The sequence below is a fragment of the Equus caballus genome, chromosome 26 (genome assembly GCF_041296265.1).
Source record: "Equus caballus isolate H_3958 breed thoroughbred chromosome 26, TB-T2T, whole genome shotgun sequence".
NCBI lineage: Eukaryota > Metazoa > Chordata > Mammalia > Perissodactyla > Equidae > Equus > Equus caballus.
The window spans coordinates 26,500,567-26,523,202 of NC_091709.1; the positions used below are offsets into that span (position 1 = coordinate 26,500,567).

Here is a 22,636-nt window from a genome sequence, read left to right on the forward strand (position 1 = left end):
TGAGTGGTGACTTTTCTTTTTTAAGTTGTATCTTCATTAAAGAATAATTAAGATGTTCACATTTAAAGAATGATAGAACTAATGTCAGAGTTATATGAAATAAACAGTATTAATATTGAGCCTCAGATATGTTTTTAATATGTAACAACTATTTGGAAATGTTTATACAAGATTTTTGCCATTCTTTGTCTTGTATCAAAGTAATTTTTTGTAGGAAATTGGTGGTGGCTTTGTGTAAATCTTGCATTAATTATTTTCTCTTTTTTTTTCTTTCCTACTGTCACTTTCTTTCTTTTCCTTTTTTTCATATTTCTAATTCTACTCTTTTTTCCTTGATTATTTTGTTTTTATTCTATTTTCAAAAACAATTTTCATCATGCAGATAAATGCTGTGAAGCGAATAAAGGCGAAAATGGAAGCCAGTCATGGCAGCTGAATGCTGCTGGGTTTTCTTTCATTATAGCCATAAGTTTGTCTTGCATGTTTTAATGTTGTTGTTGTACCATGTGATATTCCCTTTTATGTCTTGCAAATTTACAAATCTAATCTAAATTATAAGAAAACACTCTCTGAGGTCCCACTAATTATGCATGTATCTTTACCCGGGAACAATTAGCCTTTTTACCCTTTCCTCAAACTGTCAAACTTTAAAGTAGATAATTTGTCAGAAAATCATGGAAGGAAATTGAATCAGGATTGTTTCTTGCAGGTACCAGTTCACTGAGTAACTTGCTTCATCCTGAAGTTTCCTTTAATTTCTAAAGTTGACTTTGTAAAATATCATGTCACTTTTTTTTGGAACTTAAGCATTTGCTACATCTAATCTTCTTTCATTTGATTACTTTGCAAATGTAGCTCAATATCCATGGCCATATATTGTATAATAGTAATTTTATTATGTAGAACTGTGCATCTTTTATATTGGTTTTGTGGTTTTTTAAATGTGAGTTTCCAACTTTATGAACATTTATAATATTTTATAATCTACCATTTATATATGTCTACCATTTGTATAAAATATAAACCTGATAACTTTTATTATAGTAGATGTATATCCCTATTCTGATGCCTGTTTTCCTTTTATTGACCTCAAATATCATAAGGAATAAAAGTGAAACAGAGTTTCTTCTTTTAAATTTGCACACCAGTTAGAAGAAAATCTAGACTTTTTCTTTTACGTGAAAATACCTCTCTGCAATTGCCCAGAAGTAAATAATAAACTAAATTTGAATAGATTTAAAAAGTTATTCACTGGACATGGATTTCATTTTGAATTGGCATCAATTATTGATGTTCTAAAAATATGTACACTTATAACATTTTCCTGGACACCTAAGAGTCAATTTCTCTGCAGTGATCAGAGAGAAAAGTAAATACTTTAGTTACTATTTTCAAGAAGATGAAATTGAGACAAAAAGGGAGTGTTCTGGATTCCAGCTTTCAAAGGAATCTGGATTTGAGGGAGTAGCAGGAGGAATGATTTTTGTTTTCTCAATTTCATTCATTATAAAATGAGAAAAGAGGGTTTTGTGTTTTTCACGCCCAACTACACCCTAGCAAATTATTCTTACTATTCATTCAGGACAATTGTGAAGCCATCAGATTTACGTATATTCACAAGTGTGACCATAACATACATGGTAAATCAAATTATTGGGTTCTGAACTTAGATAGTCATTCATCCAAAACAATTTATTTTATTGCATAGAAGTATTCTCTGTTTCTTTTTGAAGAAGTACCCAGAGTCTTATCATGTAAGGTCTGAGGCTGAACATGCCTTTAGTAGTCTGTTTTTTCTTTTTTATCTTTTCCACACTCCTTGCTGTCCACTGTTGTCCTTCTTTCTTCTGACTTAGCAACAAACCTGTAGAATGCAGAAGTGACCCATCCACAGATTAAACACACTTCTGCTTCCCTCCTTTCTTCACTGCTGAGACAAAAGTTTCCCGATTCATGCATTATGGGAATATAACCTATTTATCGGGAACGTTCTGTTTTTAAAATCACCATAGCCAATCTTCTCTTTATTAAAGAACTAATTATAGTTGTGTATTATATTCCATGATAACTGAGTTTGGATAAGATATGTAGACATGTTGGTTACTAATATGTAGAAAGTGCTGGGAAAGAAAGGAGTTCCAATAACACTTCCGGGAACAATTTTTCCCATTCATCATAACCTGACTGCATCTTTCTGATAAATTATAAATATTTCTGAGAAAGTCATGTAGAAATTATCATAATTTAGTATATGGCGACATAATACTTTTGTAGAGAATATAGAATATGTCTGCAGTAAGATAACAGAGTTGATTTTTAAAAAATTTTATATTCTGTAACTCAAGGTCACCAACTGTAATATGAAGAACGCTCAAAGTCAGGTTTACATGATACCTAGGCTGACATTTTGACAGTTCAGAAAAGAACCTAAAATTAAAGTTGTATTATCTTAGCAGAATTATTTACGTTTCACGAGTTGTTTATTTAGATTTCTTAAACATCTAAGTACAGATCAAGTTATTAATCCTGAAATTAACAAACAACCTATCATTTGACCAAATGTTTATTCTTAAATGAACAATTATTTTAGTGCTCTGAGATATGCATGAATTCTTTGAAAAATATTCTCTGACATCTTAAAATAATAGGCTCTGTGCTTTGTCTTACTTCCATAAGAAATTGGAAAGTACAAAACTGTGAACCACGCGGCTATTACATTTCAATAAATGAGACCTTAGAGACTGTAAATTACGATCTTGGATTTTTAAAAAAAATCTTAATATAAAACTGTTGCTGAATTATCTTTTTATTACTTAAGCTTTACTTTTCTTATATACAACTATAAAATCTAACTGATGGAACTACTTTGTCTAATTAATATCTGTCTATAGGTCTAAATAAATGTGATTATTGGTAAGCAAGACATAGAGATTCAACTTTTTTTAAGTTTCTCCCTAGTAGCATCCAGTGATTTTTTTCATTCAATGGACTTTTAAATAAAATTCTGTGTCTGAAATGTATAAATATGAACTTGTGTGTAAGGTGAGTTTTATGTTAATCATTATATATAATCAGAAATATGTGCCTATATCTATTATGTGTATATCATATTTCCAAATGTTGAATGATTTCAAAAGTTTGTTTTGATCATATTTTATCAATTATAAGGCTGGGTTGATTTGCTTATGTATGATTGCCGTTATCCGCACATGGAGTGTCAGGATTAATATTTTATGTAAACCTGAATATCTCCTTTTTTCTCCCCCAACCCTCTCCAAGTCTATCTTCTTTTCTCCTCTTATCATTCAGTTTTATTGGTCTCTCTACCCTAATCCAAACTCAAAAATTATTTATCAAATAAAAACAAGGCCCACCAGCATCATGTTTCAGATATGCCCAACAGAATATGCCCAGGAAGTAGCAGGAAATTGTTCTTTCCCATAAACTTCTCACATGGGAGAACATTAGATAAATTGCCATTTTTTACTCCTCTCTCTCCTAATACTGTTATTCATTGAGAATAAGCATATTTTAAAAACTCTTCACTTAGATTCTTTCCAAAAGCATTATGCAAGTGCACATATATGCATTCATTACTGGTAGACATGAACAAGATTGAAAAGTTTAATGGCTTACTTCATTTACAAAAAATTTTCTTTTCTTCTTTTTTTCTTAGCCTAAAGTAAAGTGTTTAAATTTTTTTAAATAAATATATATCTATTCTCAACATTGGCTTAACATTTTATATATATAACTGCAGTTATATATACATAAAGCAAATGCTTCCATAAACAAATAATTTCATTGCAAATAATTTTGGCTTTTAAAATATTCAGCAGTTCTTTTAAAATTAATAGTTCAGTAACAGTAGTTCATAGGTTATATAATTTGGGTCAATTTGGAAACCATTATAATTTAATTCAAATATTTTCTGTATGAGAATGCCCATTTATTATATTTAATTTAAATTAAAACTAAAATCAGGAAAATTCTACAATAGTTTCAACTCTAAACAGTTGGTTTTGTGATTATTCATTTATATTCAACAAAATATAGTGTGCAAGAGAGAATTAAGCCATGTGCTTTTGGACCTGGATGAACTCTTTGAGATACATGAAAAGTATTTTATTTGTTAATATGTATACCTATACTAAGAACAGAGAAATAAAATTTTAAAATTACAAATGACTTTAGTAATTCAAGATGGATATTTATATCACCAATATATTAATTAAGTATATTTGGGTCTAGCTTTCAAGATTAGTTAGCTAATATTACCTACAATATTTTTAGTTTATAGTAGTTAATTAAGAAATATATCTAGTCAAGTAAAACTACCTGAAAATTTCCACCTGTTTGTTTTTGGTTATGATGTTGGCAGCATTAAAAGCTTTAAATAATCTGTTATGACACTACCTAAATTCAATATTATTATACGTAATTTTCTTTAGCCCTTATGTATGATTCCACTCAATGAGTGAAGATAGAGGATCATGAAGGCGTAGGGGAGGAAGATAATCCCTCTACCCTGTAAGTCCTTCTGGCTGATCTAAGAATTAAATTGACATGAGACAGAATAACAGGAGAAAATCAAACAAAGCTTTATAAGGTGTATACATGGGTGGAACCCAGAAGAGCTGAGTAACTCAGCCAGAATGGCCAAAGCCACAACCTTAAATACCATTTCCAGTTAAAGATAAAGGAGAATGTTGGGGATAGTGGTTTGGTACTTCAAAGGGGAGGAGAGCAATTCACATGGAGATGGAAAAGCAACTGTTTGGTAGACAGAATTTTGATATGAATGGGCTTAGCAAGGACCCTCACAGACTACCCCTACCCAGAGTTATTGATGGTGATGGCCTGTCCTGGGGATAGGCCTTCTATCTTAAATTCTTTTAAGCAGTTAGGGGAAGGTCAAAGTTTCTTTCAGACTCTCTTGTCCTTAACCAAAGAGACACATTTTGGGGTGGCCAATTCTGATCCCCCACAAAGATCATACCTAAATGTTTCATTTTAGGTATTTTATTATGGTTCAAATCTATGAGGTGTAATGTAACATCCTTAAACAATTTTTGAATAAGTACAAATTAAATAGGGTTTCTCTTATTTTGGTTTATTTCCTTTCAGTCTTCATTCCAATTCTTTCTAATATTCTCTCTCTCTCTCACTTTCTCTCTCTCTCTCTCCTTCTCACCCTCCTCTTCTTCTTCCCTCTTAATTTCTGGCCATGAATAAATAGGATGTATTTTTTCTGTTCCTTTTCTGTTAATGACTGGTAAATTTTAAAATCCCAGCAATTGTAGTATGCATATATGTCATAAAACCTTCACCAAGCCTAATGCATTGAATGAGTAACTCAAATTTATACACTTTAAATGATTGGAGATACAAATATTGTACAAATAGCCCTAGAAATGACTTCAATATAAATTGAAATTGATGAAAAGTCCATTTCCCAATCAACTGATTATGTCATTAAAAAGTAAAGAATATTATTTAATCACTATTAATTCTTGATAGTTATCTTCGGAAGATATTACCAGAGTAAGTTTTAGGTCTTACATAAAGAAAGCACAAGTCTTTCTAACATGTCATTAACATATTGTCTTCCAAATTACCATCTAAATTTAAGTATTATTCTAGAGTTAGCATTTTAACTTTTAGATATAAGGTTGTAGTATTATCTCATTACTTTATCATACTTAAAAACTTGATAAAATACATGAAGTTTGCAAAAGTATATAAGCAGCATTACTATTGTTATTTAAGGCAGTGGAATCAGCAAGTTTAACTCTAATTTAATTGTTCTGAAATAAACTAGAGATGAGAGTTTAATATAAATGCTTCATTTTCCAAGCACCTTTGGTTTTCTCATGTTGTCTAAAATTAGGAACCAGATAAAGATCCTGGTAGCAATCCTCCCCTCCGCCATGACTGTTAACTAACTTCAAAGCTTAGAATATCTGTCCCTAAATGTTACCCAAAAAGTAGAATATTCTGTAATATCAATTTAGCAGGGGCCAGCCTGATGTCGCAGCAGTTATGTTCATGTGGTCTGCTTCAGTGGCCCAGGGTTCGGATCCCAGGTGCGGACCTATGCACTCCTTGTCAAGCCATGTTGTGGCAGGCATCCCATTTATAAAGTAGAGGAAGATGGGCATAGCTGTTAGCTCAGGGTCAGTCTTCTTCAGCAAAAAAAAGGAGGATTGGTTACAGATGTTAGCTCAGGGCTAATCTTCCTCAAGAAAACAAACAAAACAAAACAACAACAACAAAAAATGGGAAAAAACACAATAGCCAAGAAAAGTATGTGTATTCAAGAGTTCTATTAGTATATCTGAGATGATCTGAACTGCAACTGATGTCCTTAAGTCTTTGTTGGTAGAAGATTTTACCTACTTTTTAAAGATATTTCATTCAAGTGGAATTCAATTTCATTTTAAGTTGAACTAATCTAATATTGGTTGTATTAAGCCTAAGTATATTGCAAAATTTCTTAATTTGTGTATGTTCAAGTTAAATTCACTTATTCTTTATCATCCATTTTAAGAAATAAAAATATAGTTACACATTACCAACATTGCATAATATTAAGAGGTAGCATCATTTAAAAAAATTATGCCATATTTATTTTTATTCTGTATATGTACTAAGTGGACAGTATGAGATTAATCTTCTAGCTAATCTGTTTTTCCCTAAAAGTAAGTCATTAAGAATTGCTGTTTTAAATAACATCCACAATTCATAAAATTCTTTTAAGAATATTTTTATCTCACATCTTGCATTGATTTTATGTATAACACTTCTGTTTTAAAGTGACTATTTCTGATCATTTTAATTGCATTTGTTTTCATCATGGCTTATTTTCTTGGAAAAAAAAGGTACTTGTTATAAATGTATTGTCGTCAGTATCATCTCTTATTTAAAACCCCCAACATAATATCCAGCACTGTGTGTAATCCTGTGCATGTGTTTCATAGTATATTAAATGTCATTTTATTTTCTGTACTTCTGTGTCTCCATTGTTGTAATAAAGAAAACTGAGGAAAAACTTTGTTATATGTGTTTTCTTTATTACTGGTACAAACCTTTTCTGTCCTTGTTGTGTGTTTTCATTTCTAATTTGATCAAATCCAATATGTCAATGTAATAAACATATAATCATCGAGTGATATCTCTTTTGGGATAAATAATGTCATCAGCAGACTCATATTGTAGAAATAATTTATAAACAATACCAAATCCTGTTACTTTCCTAGTAAACTAGTTCTAGGGTCTTCTTAGAAACTTTTTTTACTAGTAGGTGGACGAAATAATTGGATGACATCTTAATAAAACACATGAATATGGTTAATAATTTCAATAATGTAAGGGCTCTTGAGTTGTCTCCATTGCTAGCAAAAGTTTATAAAAGCAGACACAATTGCTTAAAGTGAATTTTCTCCAGTTCCTTTGGTTTATATGTTACTATGATTTACTTTGAGCACCATAAGAATAAAGTTGTAGAAAATCATTAAGGTTCTCTGCTCGTCTTCAGCCAAGGTGGGAAACAAAAATGGCTTTGAAAATTTACGAATAATAATAACGAAATATGAAAACAGACTACCTTCTTCTTTTTACCATGTACTGTGACACACACTGTGCAGAATGCCTTATGTGCAGTATTTTACTCACTCCTCGTAAAATCCCTCTGGAGTAAGCATCATTTCTCCCACATTTTAGATAAAAATAGTGGGGCCTAAAGAAGGTGAATAATTTACATGTGAAGAGTCACAATTAGAACCCAGGTCCAGTACTCTTAACGAAACATTATATCACTTTTTTGTTTTAGCACTGGAGCTGGGTTCACATGATAATGTTTTAATATATAAATTATACAGTTAGTGTTTATAAAGTGAAAAAGATGAGAATCTCTGACTAGATGTGAATATATATTTCTCTTGCACAAATACAGTCAAGTGTTGTGTTGCCAGATAAAAATGAAATAGTGTAGAAATTGCAAAAGAAAAAAATGTCCATTTTCAAGATTTGCATTATTTTAGGGCACATTTAATTTTTCTTATTCCAAAATAGCCCACTCCAAAATCTTTATCTTAATATATTTATATGCACCACCCATTAAAACATAGTTGTATACATTTCAAAATGAAAGATTTAATATAATACCTATTTTTGGTTGTAATATTTGAACTTCTTTCACTTGAGACAATAGTTATAGAAGTTTTGTACACCGGGTGGGAGAGTTAAGTTGTTTCTCTTTGTCATTCTTGTTTATATTTTTCCTGAAGCCCCCTGACAATGAGATGATATCCAATGAGAAGTATCTGGGAATTGTTGGACATTTTTATAGTGATTGTCACATTAACTTTATATTACTTTATTAGCTTTATATTACTTTGTCATTTTGGCCCACTGTGAAGAAACTAAAGAGATTTGAGGAGATCTATTCTAATATTCTAAGCAAAGACCAAAATCAACAAACTGAGGACTGGAGAAGCCAAATAACTAGTCATCGACAACAGGCAACTTAATCTCTTAGTGTTCCTCCTATCTTTGTTTATGAAATTACGCTCAATCAAAGATGGCGTAACTAAATTTCTAGTCTTTGACCTATGTGGTCTTAAGTCTTTGACCTATATGGTCTTATATCTTTGACCTAGTACCTTTGACTTCTTCTTAATTGGCCCATTGAAAAAACTGTGTGTGTGACAAAGGAAAGTTCCATGTATTAATCAACCACAGTTCCTTCCAGTAATCATGTTATTTCTATTAGCCAGCTATTATCTTTCTTAACTTCAACTTGCACATATAGCTGCTTTCCCATGATTAATGTAACAAACTCACGCTGAGTTTATATTCTTAAGATAATATAAAATTAAATTTTATCACTTTCCAATTTTTACACATTTTCTGAAAAACCTTATAAAATGACTTAATTACATTGTTGGTAGAAATAGGTCATTTTTTATTAATATAAAATAATATTTTTACTTACTGTCTAATAACAACTAAAATAGAGATTCCCGTCTCAGCATCTGTCCTATTCATTTTAAGAAATCAAAATAAGCAGCTTCAACAGATCATTTGGTAGTGGCTATGTGCTTGCTTCTCTACTGCTTTCTCATTTATTAATATGAAGACAAATATTAAAATATTATAAAATTCATATTTAAATATAGAATTTATGTTTTCTGTTTAAATATGAAAAAAAGTAAAAGTTTTACCTTTAAAACAAAAGTAAAAATCATATCTTCAAACTAGTGTTTCCGTTTTGAAGAATCCATAAACGACAAGCTTCAATTTGCTATTGTCCATTTATTATTTCACCAAGGCTAAACTGGATATGTAAGTTACATGGAAGGTTAAACACTAAACTTCCTGATGCCTTTGAAAAATGACAAGAAAAATATTCTGCTTCTCAGTGCTTATTGGTGGAAAACAGAAAAAAAATTGTGGGGTTTTCATATACTAGCCTGAGACTTCTTGTTCCACCAAATGTCTCAGACATGAGGGAAAGTTTATTTAAGGGAACACAGAGAAATATTTCTCTACAGCAAGATCTGGTATCATTCCTTGGTGGGTTCTATCATACAAAAACAGAAAATACAAACAGCTGACGATATTTAAGAGTTTCCTGTGTCTTACCCATCACTTAATATGTCATCTTTTTTTTAGTTGTGAGAGGATATAAAAGATTGAGTATTGTATTTATAGGCATTCTCAGTCAAACCAGGCATGTTATACATTCCAATGAAGATTTTAAAGATATTAGCATTCTATTTTTTCTGCTTTTAAATAGACTTTATTTTTTAGAGCAGTTTCAAGTTCACACCAAAATTGAGAAGAATGTACAGAGTTCCCATATACCCCCGACCCTGACACATGCATAGCCTCCCTGTTATCAACATGCAAAGTGGTACATTTTTCACTATTGATGAACCTTTACTGACACATCATTTTCACCCAGAGTCCATAATTCGTATTAGGGTTCACTCTTGGTGTCGTACATTCTGTGGGTTTTGATGAATGTGCAATGAAATGCATCTCCGTTATAGTATCATACAAAATAGTTTCACTGCCCTAAAAATCCTCTGTGCTCTGCCTATTCATCCCTTCCTCTCTCCTAACCCCTGGCAACCACTGATTCATTTTACTGTCTTTATAGTTTTGCCTTTTCCATAAGGTCATGTAGTTGGAATCATTAAATATATAACCTTTTCAGATTAGTGTCTTTCACTTACTAATATGCATTTAGGATTCCTCCATGTCTTTTCATGTTGTGATGGTTCATTTCTTTTTAGCATTGAATAATATCCCATTGTCTGAATGTACCACAGTTTACTTGTTCATTCACCGAGTGAAGGATATCCTGGTTGTATTTCTTAAATAAATTGAAAATCTACATTTCTATTTTATAGCTGATGGTATAAAATATATTAATTCAGATGCACTATGCAATGATACACATTGTGTGTGGTCTTACATATTTAGAATGTTTTGTTTTAATAATTTAACAATTCTTTTTATATAACTCTAACAGGAATTGAATTCTCTTAAGACACAATACAGCAAGTGTCTAAAACTGGAAATTTTGCAAAACTTAATATGTTATAAATTCCTTGGAAAATAATACTATCCATATATTTGTTCACATTTTTCATTCATTGTCATATACATTTGGAAAATTCAAAGGTACATATATGTGGAACAGCCCCTTAATATTAACAGAAAAATGAAATTGGCCACGTAGTGGTTGAACCAAGGAACTAAAATTTAAATTATTCAATTCTTTATCACTGGCCAACATCTATTTTGATCATATTCATTCCATTCTAAGAAGCTCCGTTTCCTATTAATCAATAAAAACCTCCATCATGTTCTGAGAAATAACTAAATTATCTCCACCACAACTGAACACATATCGTAAGATTTAAACTGCATATGGAGAAAGTATAGAGTTAGTGATGTAGGAATAAGCTTCAAAAGTAGCCATTTGAATAGATAATTATGACATATAAAAATATTTTATATATCTTTATCCCATTTTTTGGAGAGTTTTGTGGCAAATTGTCTCCATTCCAACATATTTAACAGTTTGAAATATCAGTGGAGATAAGAGCATAGATATTCTGTGTGTGAAGATTTTAGATATTTCACAATTCCTCGTTATTTATAGTTGCACCAGATTTAAAACAGCAACATTTAAAAATATTAATTTCCGAAGTTTTCAGTTCTTGTCAGCATTTATCAGAGAAGTGCTGTTATCTACTCTTTGTTTTTTATTTCTCACAATTGACAAAGCTTACTTTCTTTAACTCCCTTTCTTATGTTAAAATATGTTACTTTAAATCATATTGAGTATTTGACAAGTTTTTATCAACATTCCCGTAGAGGAATAATAACTTTATATTTTAGATTGTTCGATTTTCACAGGGAATAGTTTTAAAAAGATAGATACTAAAATCTTAAGGGAAATTGAGTAGCTATTTAAAAAACAGGGTGGAAGTGATGGACCACTTGAAATGTCATGCCATTTAAAAGTATATAGAATAAGTATACATAATTATAAATATATACTATATAAATTTATAAGATTATTTTTGCTTATACTGTGTTTATTTTTTAAATATATAATAGACCTTAATTATCTAATGTTAATTTGATCACTAGTCACATGTAAGAGGCTGAATCTAACTATTTCCTCACTTCTTCAATAAAGCAAGGTTGGCATGCCTATACACGCTGTGGAAATGGGCATGGAATAGGAGAGAAGGATGACTGGACAGACGTTCCATAGGCTCACCCTGGGCCTCTACTAGTTCCCTCCTAACCATTGCAACAGGATCTCCTTTCCTATCTCCAACGTCTCCCTAGTATCTTTTTTTGAAAAGACCACATTTCTAAAGTTTTGGTGGTGGTAGTGTTTGTCTGTCAATCTTGCTTTGGTTTGTTTGTTTATTTATTGAGTTGCAGGGTCCATTCTCTTCAACCTCATCATTTATCAGTTAATCAACCCCAACCCTAGCAATCCCCCCCAATATGTTATCTCTAATATCCATATGCATTTGATAATTTCAGAATATGCCATATATTTTCATACGTCTCTATGTTTGTTCATGCCGTGTTCTGACTGAAATGGACTCCTCTCATCACATGGAGAGTTTCTTCTTATTCTTCAACTCTTTTCAAATGTCTTCTTTTCTATCATGCCTTCCTTGACCATTAATCACTAACTTATATGCTTCTCTTTCCTATCTGCTCAGGTCACATTACTTCGTACCACTCAGACACCATCAATTGCACTGCATTTCAGTTTCTAAGTTACATGTCTCACTCACCCCTCCCAAGACATTATGAGCCCCAGGGAAGAGAATAGTTCACGTTTTTCATATTTTACCCTCATCACTGCTTAAGAGTTGTTTAATAACATTGTGACAAATTAAAGGATGAGGGCATATTTTTGGCCAATTTATTCCTGGGCAAAAATATCATTTTTGTAACATCAAAGGACTAGAAGATATTTTGAAAGGATATTTAATTCACAATCTAGCCTTTATAAAAAAACATATATAAGAAAAGACATTCTTATAAGAAAGTGTAGAGTTTTACAATTATAAATGTCATTTATATAATATACATGTTTACAATTCCCTTCCCATTACTAAACCAAATATCCCCAGTTAGCTACTTTTTCTTACTCCAAATCATATTTAGTAAAAAAGAAAAAAAAAGTCTGGCTTATCAGTGCTTCCCCCCATCCCACCTTCTTCCAAATAATACCTCTTAATAGGGAGAAGTGATTTGAAAGAAAATTTTGGATCGCCATTGAGTTTATGTGAATAAACAATTAGTTATACTTTAACAGAACATTTTAACAGAGGAATCAAGATAGAGAATAGAAACACAATAATAAGAAATACAATCTTCACCCCCCTTTTTAGGAGGGTTGTTTGAACAGAAGCTTGGCAGCAAGCAATCAATTGTCTACATCAATATTTTTTAACTGAGGACATAGAAAAGATGCGACCACCGTATTAAAATATACTGAAAATAGCCTGAGGATTTAAAACAGATACAAATAACAACACTAGGCTTTACCGATATATTTGAGGAAGTTGAAAAATTGCTGCGAATTTTACTTATAATTTTTAAAATCTGCAATTTTCAAATTTCTAAATGAATATGTGGATCCTACAAATAGTGTTATCAAGGAATAAGAAGTTAGAAAATCATATAAAATGAACTTCCACATACGCATTGATCTCCGACAAGAAGTTTTACAATTTGTTGCTAGATATATAATGAGCTCCAATGAATTTAATACATATTCATTGAAAACACAGCAAATTACTTTTGTGTGATCCTAAAAACTAGAAATCCCTCAGACTGGTCACAAAGCACTTGTAAACTGGTGTAATTTCATACACTTATGTACTTTCTCATGATTATAACTCAGTTTTGATTTTTAATATATTTTTTTACCAATTTTTAATTTTAAAGTTCCAAGATTCCTTTCCCCAAATACAGTCTCTTACAAAAGACTCTGAAGTTTTCTCTTCACAGATAACAATGCTCTTTTCACAGCCATCACAGATATTCCTGGCATTACGTACTTTTTTCTTTTAAATTGTCCACTGAAAAATGCATAAGATTATATGTTCTACCCACACAGTTCTCATTCAGCTAGTTCAGTAAAGATCTTGATAATAGGAACTTGGGTGAACTTAAAATGCTACTAATAAGTGTGTTTTGTCAGGAAGCTGGAGCTGAGTGATGTAAATGCTTTCTTTATCTCATGCATACCATCGGCTGTCCAAAAGGAAATCCAGATATGACAGAGTAAAAGATTACAACACAAAAGAAGTACTGTCTTTGTTATAAGGAGGAGACTTGGAGCCATTTTGTAATACTCTTTTGAGAGTTTTAATCTTATTTTTTATTTCAATGAAGATGAATTAGTCTAAAATACTGTGAAAAATAACCATAACAATAGAAGTAACATAATAACAAAAAAACTAATGGTGAATTAAAGAGAACAAATGAATTACAGAAGAGAATACCAAAAAGAGTATGTTCTTGTCCCCAAACTAAGTAAAAGTCCATGTCACCTATCAGAGACAATAAAAATATTATTAATAATACTTTCATTCATTTTAGCATTAGTCTTATAGAGATCAAGAAAGATTTTAATTTGACATATAGAAGTAAGGGGATAACCGAGAACATAATTTACTATATGAATAATGAATAAATAAAAAAGGAATGATATTAAACTAAAAATCTTGAGTTCTGGTCACAATGAAAACCACATCTAAAGCTAGAAGAATGAAACTGATCTTAAACCTTAGGCCTTAATGAAAAGAGTTTATCAAAAACGACAATAGTAAAAAACCATTTGTAAAATGTAAACATGCATTTACAATTATTTCTATGCATCATAGTTCATGAATGTTACCAATATTCAAATTTTTATGCTTGCTGAAATCTAGGAAGGTTTTGGGTAAGAATGGAGAAGATCTAACTTTTTTATAAAAGATGCTATAAACAAATAACAAGTAACAAGAGTTACAATAAACAAAGCGAGCATGAGTAATAAGTGCAATGAATGAAATAAGAACGTATTTGTATAGTGCTTTTGAATTCCCAGATTGCTTCCATATATATGATTCTCAAAGAATATTTTAGCTAGGATACCTGGGAATTATTATTCACATTATGTCAGTAATAAGACAGAATGAAGTTATCATTTGATTTAGATATGTCCAATTGTGTGTGGGCCACAAAAGAGGTAAACAATACCGTTGTGGAGATAAGATATTAAAATTTCCATGAATATTTATTTTATATCATCTTCTTAATTTCTTATCTTTTCATATTTTGTACTTGTACATTGCACTTTTCAAAGTATAAATATTATACAATATTACCTGTTTATAATTTAAAAGAAAACACATATCTTAGGAGGATATACTCAGTTTTTCTCTGAGTTTATGAGGAAGCAGTAAAAGAAGTCACCTAGAGGGAAGGAAGAATACGAAATCCACTCACAGGTGCTTTTGTGTTTGCTGTTTGATTTTTGTGAAAAATTTTGAATTAATGGAAAATAGGATTTTTAATCATCCTTGCTGATGCAGGTTGCAATGATTTTCTCCTTCCTAATTAATACAATGAAAGGGGTATCGACCAGACACTGGGAACCACAGAGGTTCAAACATTTGTTTGAAACAGAGAAATGAAATATGAATCAAAATTGAATGGTCCATCAATTCAGGGATGAACACCAGGCACCGGAAATGTAGGAGGCCCACAGCAATGACACACAAGAGAGATGTGGTGTTTAGAGAAATGGAAAGAGATATTTTGGAATTGACTTTTCTAAATATCTATAATATATAAATGCGGCATTCATGCATGGATTTCCGATTTCCCATTTAGTTCAACTGAGAGATAACTATCAAGTCCAAAGAGAAATCTTAGATAATTTGGGCTCTTTTTAGCAGTTCCTGTATTCCTTGTAGAGAATAGAAAGTCTTGTGATTCCTCAGGACTGGGGAATATTATTTTCTTTCTTGACAAGTGGGTCATGTCAAGAAATGTGGAGGCTGCAGCTTTGTCTATATACCAGGGAAATATTGTGCTTACACTTTATTTTTAATATCCTCTCTGTTTTTAAAGTTGCAAAGCTTATTAAATTTTTTAATATTATTTTGTTGACTCAAACTAACTAGACCCTAGACTCATTTCTACACTTTGTCTCTTTACACTACACTTTCTTAGTCTTCATTGATTTGGAGGATCCAAGGAAAAATATCACAGAGCATATATTTATCAGTGTAAGATAATTTCCAAGTCTATGAGTGACTGGTGATTTTGAAAAACAATTTGTCTAACACAACACGACAAGAAAATACGTGAAATCCTTAGGGATGGTAGTTGGTTTTTAAATTAGTGCCATATGTTTTCCTTTAATAGTATGTATAACCCTGGAGTGTGTCTTCTGTAATGCAAGTAGATTATCACAATTGTAGTGAAAGTTCTTACAATTAATCATATGCCTTTGTTAATATAAAAATCTTATCCTTTGTCATCTTTTTTGAAATCCAATGAATGAAATTATAATATATATAACATATATGTTATAATATATATAATTTTGGAAACTTATGCTTCCTAAGTAAAAATTAACTTAGATGTATAATAAGCCTAAAGGTTCCTGTTAGTTTTTATTAACTCTATGTTAGGACATGCCAGGAAAGCCCTCCAGGTCTACACTCATTTCGTAGGCACTCAATGAAGGTCTGTGAAACATATATGGATTAGTGGTCCTTTTCTTTTTCTCTTTTCAGCTATGTAGCCTCAAAAGTCTTTAGGTAATGCAGATGTCTGATTTAAAAGTAGCTGACTATTGTGGCTTTGATGGAGCCCAACTGCAGAAAGCTGTCTGCTCCACCTCTTTTCACATAGGTCGTATATATGTAACCATGCTGGTATGGGTTTATACCTAGATTTTCCATAGATCTTCTGAGGTTTGAAAGTGTGTTCCGCTAGGCAGGGTGAAGGAAGAAAGTATAAGCGGGAGACAAGTAGCCCTACCTCTGTTGGGGGAGGATATGGTATCTAGAAATGTCATGGTCAACACCAAAAAGGGTTTTTGAATGTCTTCTTGTTGTCCTTCCCACCCTTAAACTGCTTACTTATTCTATTTAGCAAGATCTCTTATTAAAACAGCTACCACCATTCTGGGAGCAATAATCAAATCTCTATTTTAGGAGTCTTTAAATTAAAAAAGAATTTTTTTTTTTTTTTGAGGATGATTAGCCCTGAGCTAACATCTGTTGCCAATCCTCCTCTTTTTGCTGAAGAAGGCTGGCCCTGAGCTAACATCCGTGCCTGTCTTCCTCTACTTTATATGTGGGACGCCTACCACAGCATAGCTTGCCAAGTAGTGCCATGTCCGCACCCGGGATCCGATCCGGCAAACCCCAGGCCGCAGAAGTGGAACGTGCGCACTTAACTACTGTGCCACCTGGCTGGCTCTAAAAAAGAAATTTCTTACTTCATATTTTTATCACAACATTCCAGGTCTGAAAGTAATTCTCAATCTATTTTGAGATTATATATACACATTGAAAATGTTAAATATAATTTTTAAATATTTAAGGAGTCAAAAAATAAGGCTATTTTCATGAACACACTGCAATTTTTTTTTGAAAAACTAGTGTTATCAAATGGAATAAATTTCGTGGAAAATTAATTCAGTGTTTCGTCAGTGAGTGAGTTTCTACAACAGAAACATGAAAAGACACTCAGATGACAAACTTGAAATGAAGTTGGTTTCTCTTTTTTAATGCTTTGATTTTATGTTTCCATGACAATTCGAATAGAAATACATGAAAGTCTGGGGAAAACTCTTGATTTAGTCAATTTCTAAGTGTGGGAGGTACATCTAGGTGGGAGATTATAGAAAGTCAGTCTCATTTCACTTCCAATAATAGCATATGTACCAAAACATAGATGTTTGGACTTTTTGACTCCTAAATTATTTATTCTTATTCAATTCTAATATAAAATCCCCTTTTTCCAAAGAGCAGTATGAAATGATTGCTAAAAGAGAGGTAAAAGCAAGAATACATAGATAAATAATTTACATTATTGCATCTCATTTAAATAGCTGTTCGTCTACTAGACGTATAGGGTAAAAATGGATATTGACATTTTTCTGTAAGAAAATTACACGGTTTAATTATTCACTATATTTTACTCCCGTCTTGATTATTTGATGCCGAATATCCAATATAAATTATGACTCTAACCCAGGTATAAATAATATAAAACCTGAAACTAAATAGGCTTCATTTATACAGATTTAATACCAAGGGTTATTGTGTGACTTAGGTCACTGTCCTCTCTGGACCTCAGTTTCTTATCTGTAAAATAGACCTGATAATATCGTTTTCCTACATAATGGAGTTGTTTTAAAAATTACAGCATAAAGCACATGTGTAACTATTCTGGAAAGCTAGTAAAGAAAAGATGAATTTAAAATCCTTTAAATAATTATTATGCTCAGTAGCAATTTGTTAAATAATTAAAACCATAATTAACTTATAAAGAAACGTTATACACAACTTCTGTATGTTATTGAGAAAATAAATCATTGCTACTGCTCAAATCCTAGTGATGTCATTCACATATGGTTATGGTTTCATTTGTGAAAAATTCCAAGACAAATGAGTAAACGTTACACTCTAGAGTAAATTGGCAGCAGAAAAAAATTTAAAAAGTAGGAAATTTAACTTTCATAACTATTATAGCCTAACCCCATGGGATATGAGCATTTAAATATATTCTAAACCTGAAATCTTTTTAAAAAACGTAACTTTCAAAAGACTACTTAACTGAATCTTTATAGCGTAAACCTATGTGACGTCTGTGCCTCTCCTCTGCCTTGATAAAAATATATTCGGTTTTTCATAAAAAGAAATTCGACTAAGCTTCAAAAATTTTAATCATAAGTTAAAAATGTATAATTTTGTCTTTCTAGAAAAAAGTAATCACTATTTTAACACCAATATTCCTCCACAATAGGAAGCTTTACAAATATAATGTTTCTAAGAGCTTTTCCTAAAGATGGAAATGAAGCAGATCAATATACTGGTTTAATGCTAAAAAGGTCACAAATAAAATATTTATCATTTAAAAGCCAACTAGCTAAACCTAAGTCATTAAAAAAAATGACTATATTCTCAAGAGAATAATTAATGCTTCATAAGTGATACTGTAGATTGCTGATGAAAGAAATATTATTATAGGTGAATTTAACTTTAGACGGTCTATTTTTTTCACCAAAATTTCATTTCTCCAGAATTTTGTGATAGCAAAAGAGTAAGAAGAAGAAGAACAAGAACAATAATTTCCAATACTTGTTAAATTTTTACCGAGTGCCGGCCAGTAAGTATTGAGGTGTTAAAATACATTATTATATTCATGACAATCTTTCCAGCACCTCCATGACCGAGTTTGTGGTCGTGGTTGTCTATGTAACTGTCCCCATTTTAATAAAGAGGCATCTCAGCCTTAGAGAAGATAGCTGACTTACTCAGGGACATTCTACAGTAAGTGATGGAACCAGAATTTTCTGAACCAGATCTAGTGCGTTTAGGTACAAAGCAAGACTCTTCATACTTAAAAGAGGTAAATTGGGGTTTATATAATGGACCAGATATATTATCATTGGTCTGTGGGATTTACTACCTAGGACGATGTCTGCATGTGAAAGGAACCTAAATGCAGTAGGAGAGGAGTGACTAGTTTAAAGCACAAATGTCCTTGGGTCAATATTTCCCCGGGGCTAAAGCTGGATCAGATATGTATTTTTTTCTGAGCTCTGGCTGTTGGATCTTGTGCAGTACATCAATAATCACCTATGAATTTTGAAAAAAATTTGTCTTTATATACAGTAAAAGGTGTTTCATAGGTGAGTTGTCGCCATTATATTCTAAGAGTAGATTCAGATGAGAATCATTTGTATTTGAAAGTAGATAATGCAAGAAAATGTATAAAATGATTTTTTAACTGCTAAAAGACATCTTAGTTTGCATGATATATTATTTTTAAAGCATGAGGCACTAGTTTTTTTTTTAAAATCTTGCATATAGATATATCTTTGAAAATTGACAAATAATATTTGGAATCTCATTCTCCATTTGTATATTGGAACTTTTTAAAGAAAGATACTAAATTCTCATGGCTAAAAAATACTTATGTTTCTCCGTCTTTCCCCCAAGTGAAGTCATGTGATAAGAGACTAGTTGTGTGAAAACTAGTAATTTCTCTGGATATTAGCTAGCCAATTTTCTTAGACCATCACCAACTTGGTAGCATGTTAAAATTGGATAAAGGAAAGAGATTCTGAAAATGGCATGAAAAAGTTATTTTTCCTCCAACACTACTCTGTATTTATTACCTGTTTCTCTTTATCAGAAATAAAAGAATCATAGTCAAAATTATGCTTTGTTTGGGCATGTGTTTCCAAGTTTGTTGGTTCAGTGCATAAGGAATTCTCATTTGCAACCTTATGCAGACGCTATAGAAATACATTCGTGTTCCAGCACAAGTGAACCATAAATTTGCCTGAGTAAAGTGCCAGGCCACCATGTTACAAATAGAATGATTTTTTACCAATCTGTCTGCAAGCTGTGAGAGCATTAAGAAAAATAAATAACATATTCCTGAAAGAAATAAAATAAATGTAAACATGAGACTCAGTCATTCTGCAGAAAAATAAACTAGAATTCAGACAAATGTGGCAATTCAAGACCAACTCATTAGTGGCCGGTTCAGAATAAGAGCGGTTACATCAATTCCTTTGGATTGAAATTCTTTCAGGTCATTTTTAAAATATTACATCTAATTTGAAAAATATGACTTAGAAAAACTTTGTTCTACATATGTATTTTTTCATAAGTGGTTTTGTCAACCTAAATTTCCATCTGTCCCTGTACCTGTCACTTGCATTCCACATTAGTTACATACTTACCGTGCCATTATGATGTTGAGTAATAAATATATTTTATCATTAAAAATGATAGCCATAATTTTACAATGTCATATAAGCAAATTTTAAGATAATTGCACTAGGAATCATTTTGAATAATTCTATAAAATTATCTTATATAATCCTCTTTTTTCCCCTTTGGAAAACACAGAATCACCAATTTAATCTAGTTTCTTTCATTGTCTTTATTTTCCTGTGTATACTTTTATAGTTGTGAAGTTTACCCTCATTTTCAACTACAGACATAAAACTCTTGATTCATTTTTGCCATCACTAGCCTGTCTTGCTATTTCTACCTTGTCAGTCAGCATATTCCATCCTATTCCCAATCACCTCTTCATACTTAAACAGTGAAATGGATACTTTGGGCATTATTTTCAGGAATTCCTACAGCCAGATGCCAAGAAAAAGTGGCTCCCATCTTCCCCTACCTTCTCAAGATACACTTCAGAAAGGTCATAAGTATCAAAACTCTGTAAAAATTTGTCTCCAATCTCATATGATTTGTTAGAATATTACCTGGAAAAATACAAGTAAACCATTCATTCTAAAATGATAATTTTAAAAATATTCTTAGACAGATTTTAAAATGTATTCCCTGTCAAATCAAAGCGCTTGGAGCCATCATTTGCAAGTTTAAGGCTTAAAATTAAAATAATTCCATATAGAACATTTATTTAGCACTTCTCTTTCAGGAGTTTTGACTATATTTTCTTTTTGACGATATGATGATCTATTAATGGCTGTGACTTTCTGACAGAGTATAGTCAGGGATACGATAATATTCATTATCTTCCCCACAGGGAATCAAGAAGTATAATGGAAGGAAGAGTCGCTTAAGAGCTTTTTCTAAAGAAAGTTTGTAAAAAATATTTCAAATTATTAATATGTCAGTTGCTTCCAATATTGTTTGAAAACCAGAGAATGGCTCTCAACAATCATGAAATTCAAGTCGGCCAATGACGATCACTTTTCTCCTGTCTCTTTAGTTAAAGATTTATTTTTAAATTAACTGTCTAATCTTTCCTAATTTGGGGTTTAAGAAAATTCTTTTCTTTCTTTTTTAAGACACACTTTTTAATGGTCTTGGGCTTGGAGCAGTCATTGGCCTGGGAGTTGCTGCGCTCTTGTTAATCCTCGTGGTAACCGACGTCAGCTGCTTCTTTATCCGACAATGTGGCTTATTGATGTGCATCACCAGGAGAATGTGCGGGAAGAAAAGCGGCTCCAGCGGCAAAAGTAAAGAACTGGAGGAAGGAAAAGCTGCATACCTGTGAGTACCGGGCAGCCGCATCACCTTACGCTACATGCGGGCCACAGGCAAGCTGGGGAGCTTTTTCCAGGGCTGTGTTTTCTGAGCAGCTTAAAGAGTTCTACGATAAGAATGTTGGATGCTGCCCTGCCTGCTTTCTGATCTTAAGTCTAGATGACCTTAAATGCAACATCTTGCAGAACCAAATGACTTGGAAAATAAAGTATTAAAAAATAAAACTTAAAACAGATTCTACGCTAAAAATAACTTCTATTATTTCGATTTGAAGTTAGATAGATGATAGATAATCATACAAATTTATTCATTTATGATTTCTCTCACCATTTTTTCAGTATATATTGAATTATAAAAAGGGAATCAACAGCAATTTGAGTTAAAAATTCAATTAAACTGAGTTAGAAACGTAAATTAAGCCAGCTCTTACAAGCATAAGAAGTGGCTACATATAGGTTTCAAGATTGTCTGTACAGAAAATGTTATGTGTGCTATGCAAGATATTATTACAGATTTTGAATTCACTTTTCAAATTTTGACCAAAAGATGACTGTATATTAGAATTTGGAGCTCTTTGTGACATCACTTTTAATTAGAGTATGAATTCCAAGAAAATATGCAGTTAAATTTTGTAGAACATTCTCATCATATAAAAGTAATTAAGACGTTTTAACACTTCTTCTTTGTTTCGTTCATCTTTACATAGATTTGTATCTAATTCCACAAGTTGAATAGGTTCAATGAAAAAAATTCGAAAACACAAAAAAGTATACCCATTCGCACATATACACACAATGTTTGTACATGTGTGT

At 31.6% G+C, this 22,636-nt stretch overlaps 1 protein-coding gene across 2 annotated transcripts in view; it reads left to right on the forward strand.

Moving 5' to 3' along the window:
- Nucleotides 1–22,636, forward strand: part of NCAM2 (neural cell adhesion molecule 2) — a 490,396-nt gene that overhangs the window by 450,079 nt on the left and 17,681 nt on the right. Inside the window, exon 16 of one of the 2 annotated variants that reach the window (XM_023629946.2) lies at nucleotides 21,626–21,830. In XM_023629946.2, the coding sequence (XP_023485714.1) occupies nucleotides 21,626–21,830 (205 nt within the window). Of the gene's footprint in view, nucleotides 1–382; nucleotides 7,052–21,625; nucleotides 21,831–22,636 lie in introns of those variants that run through there. The other variant, XM_023629947.2, reaches the window with a different exon arrangement.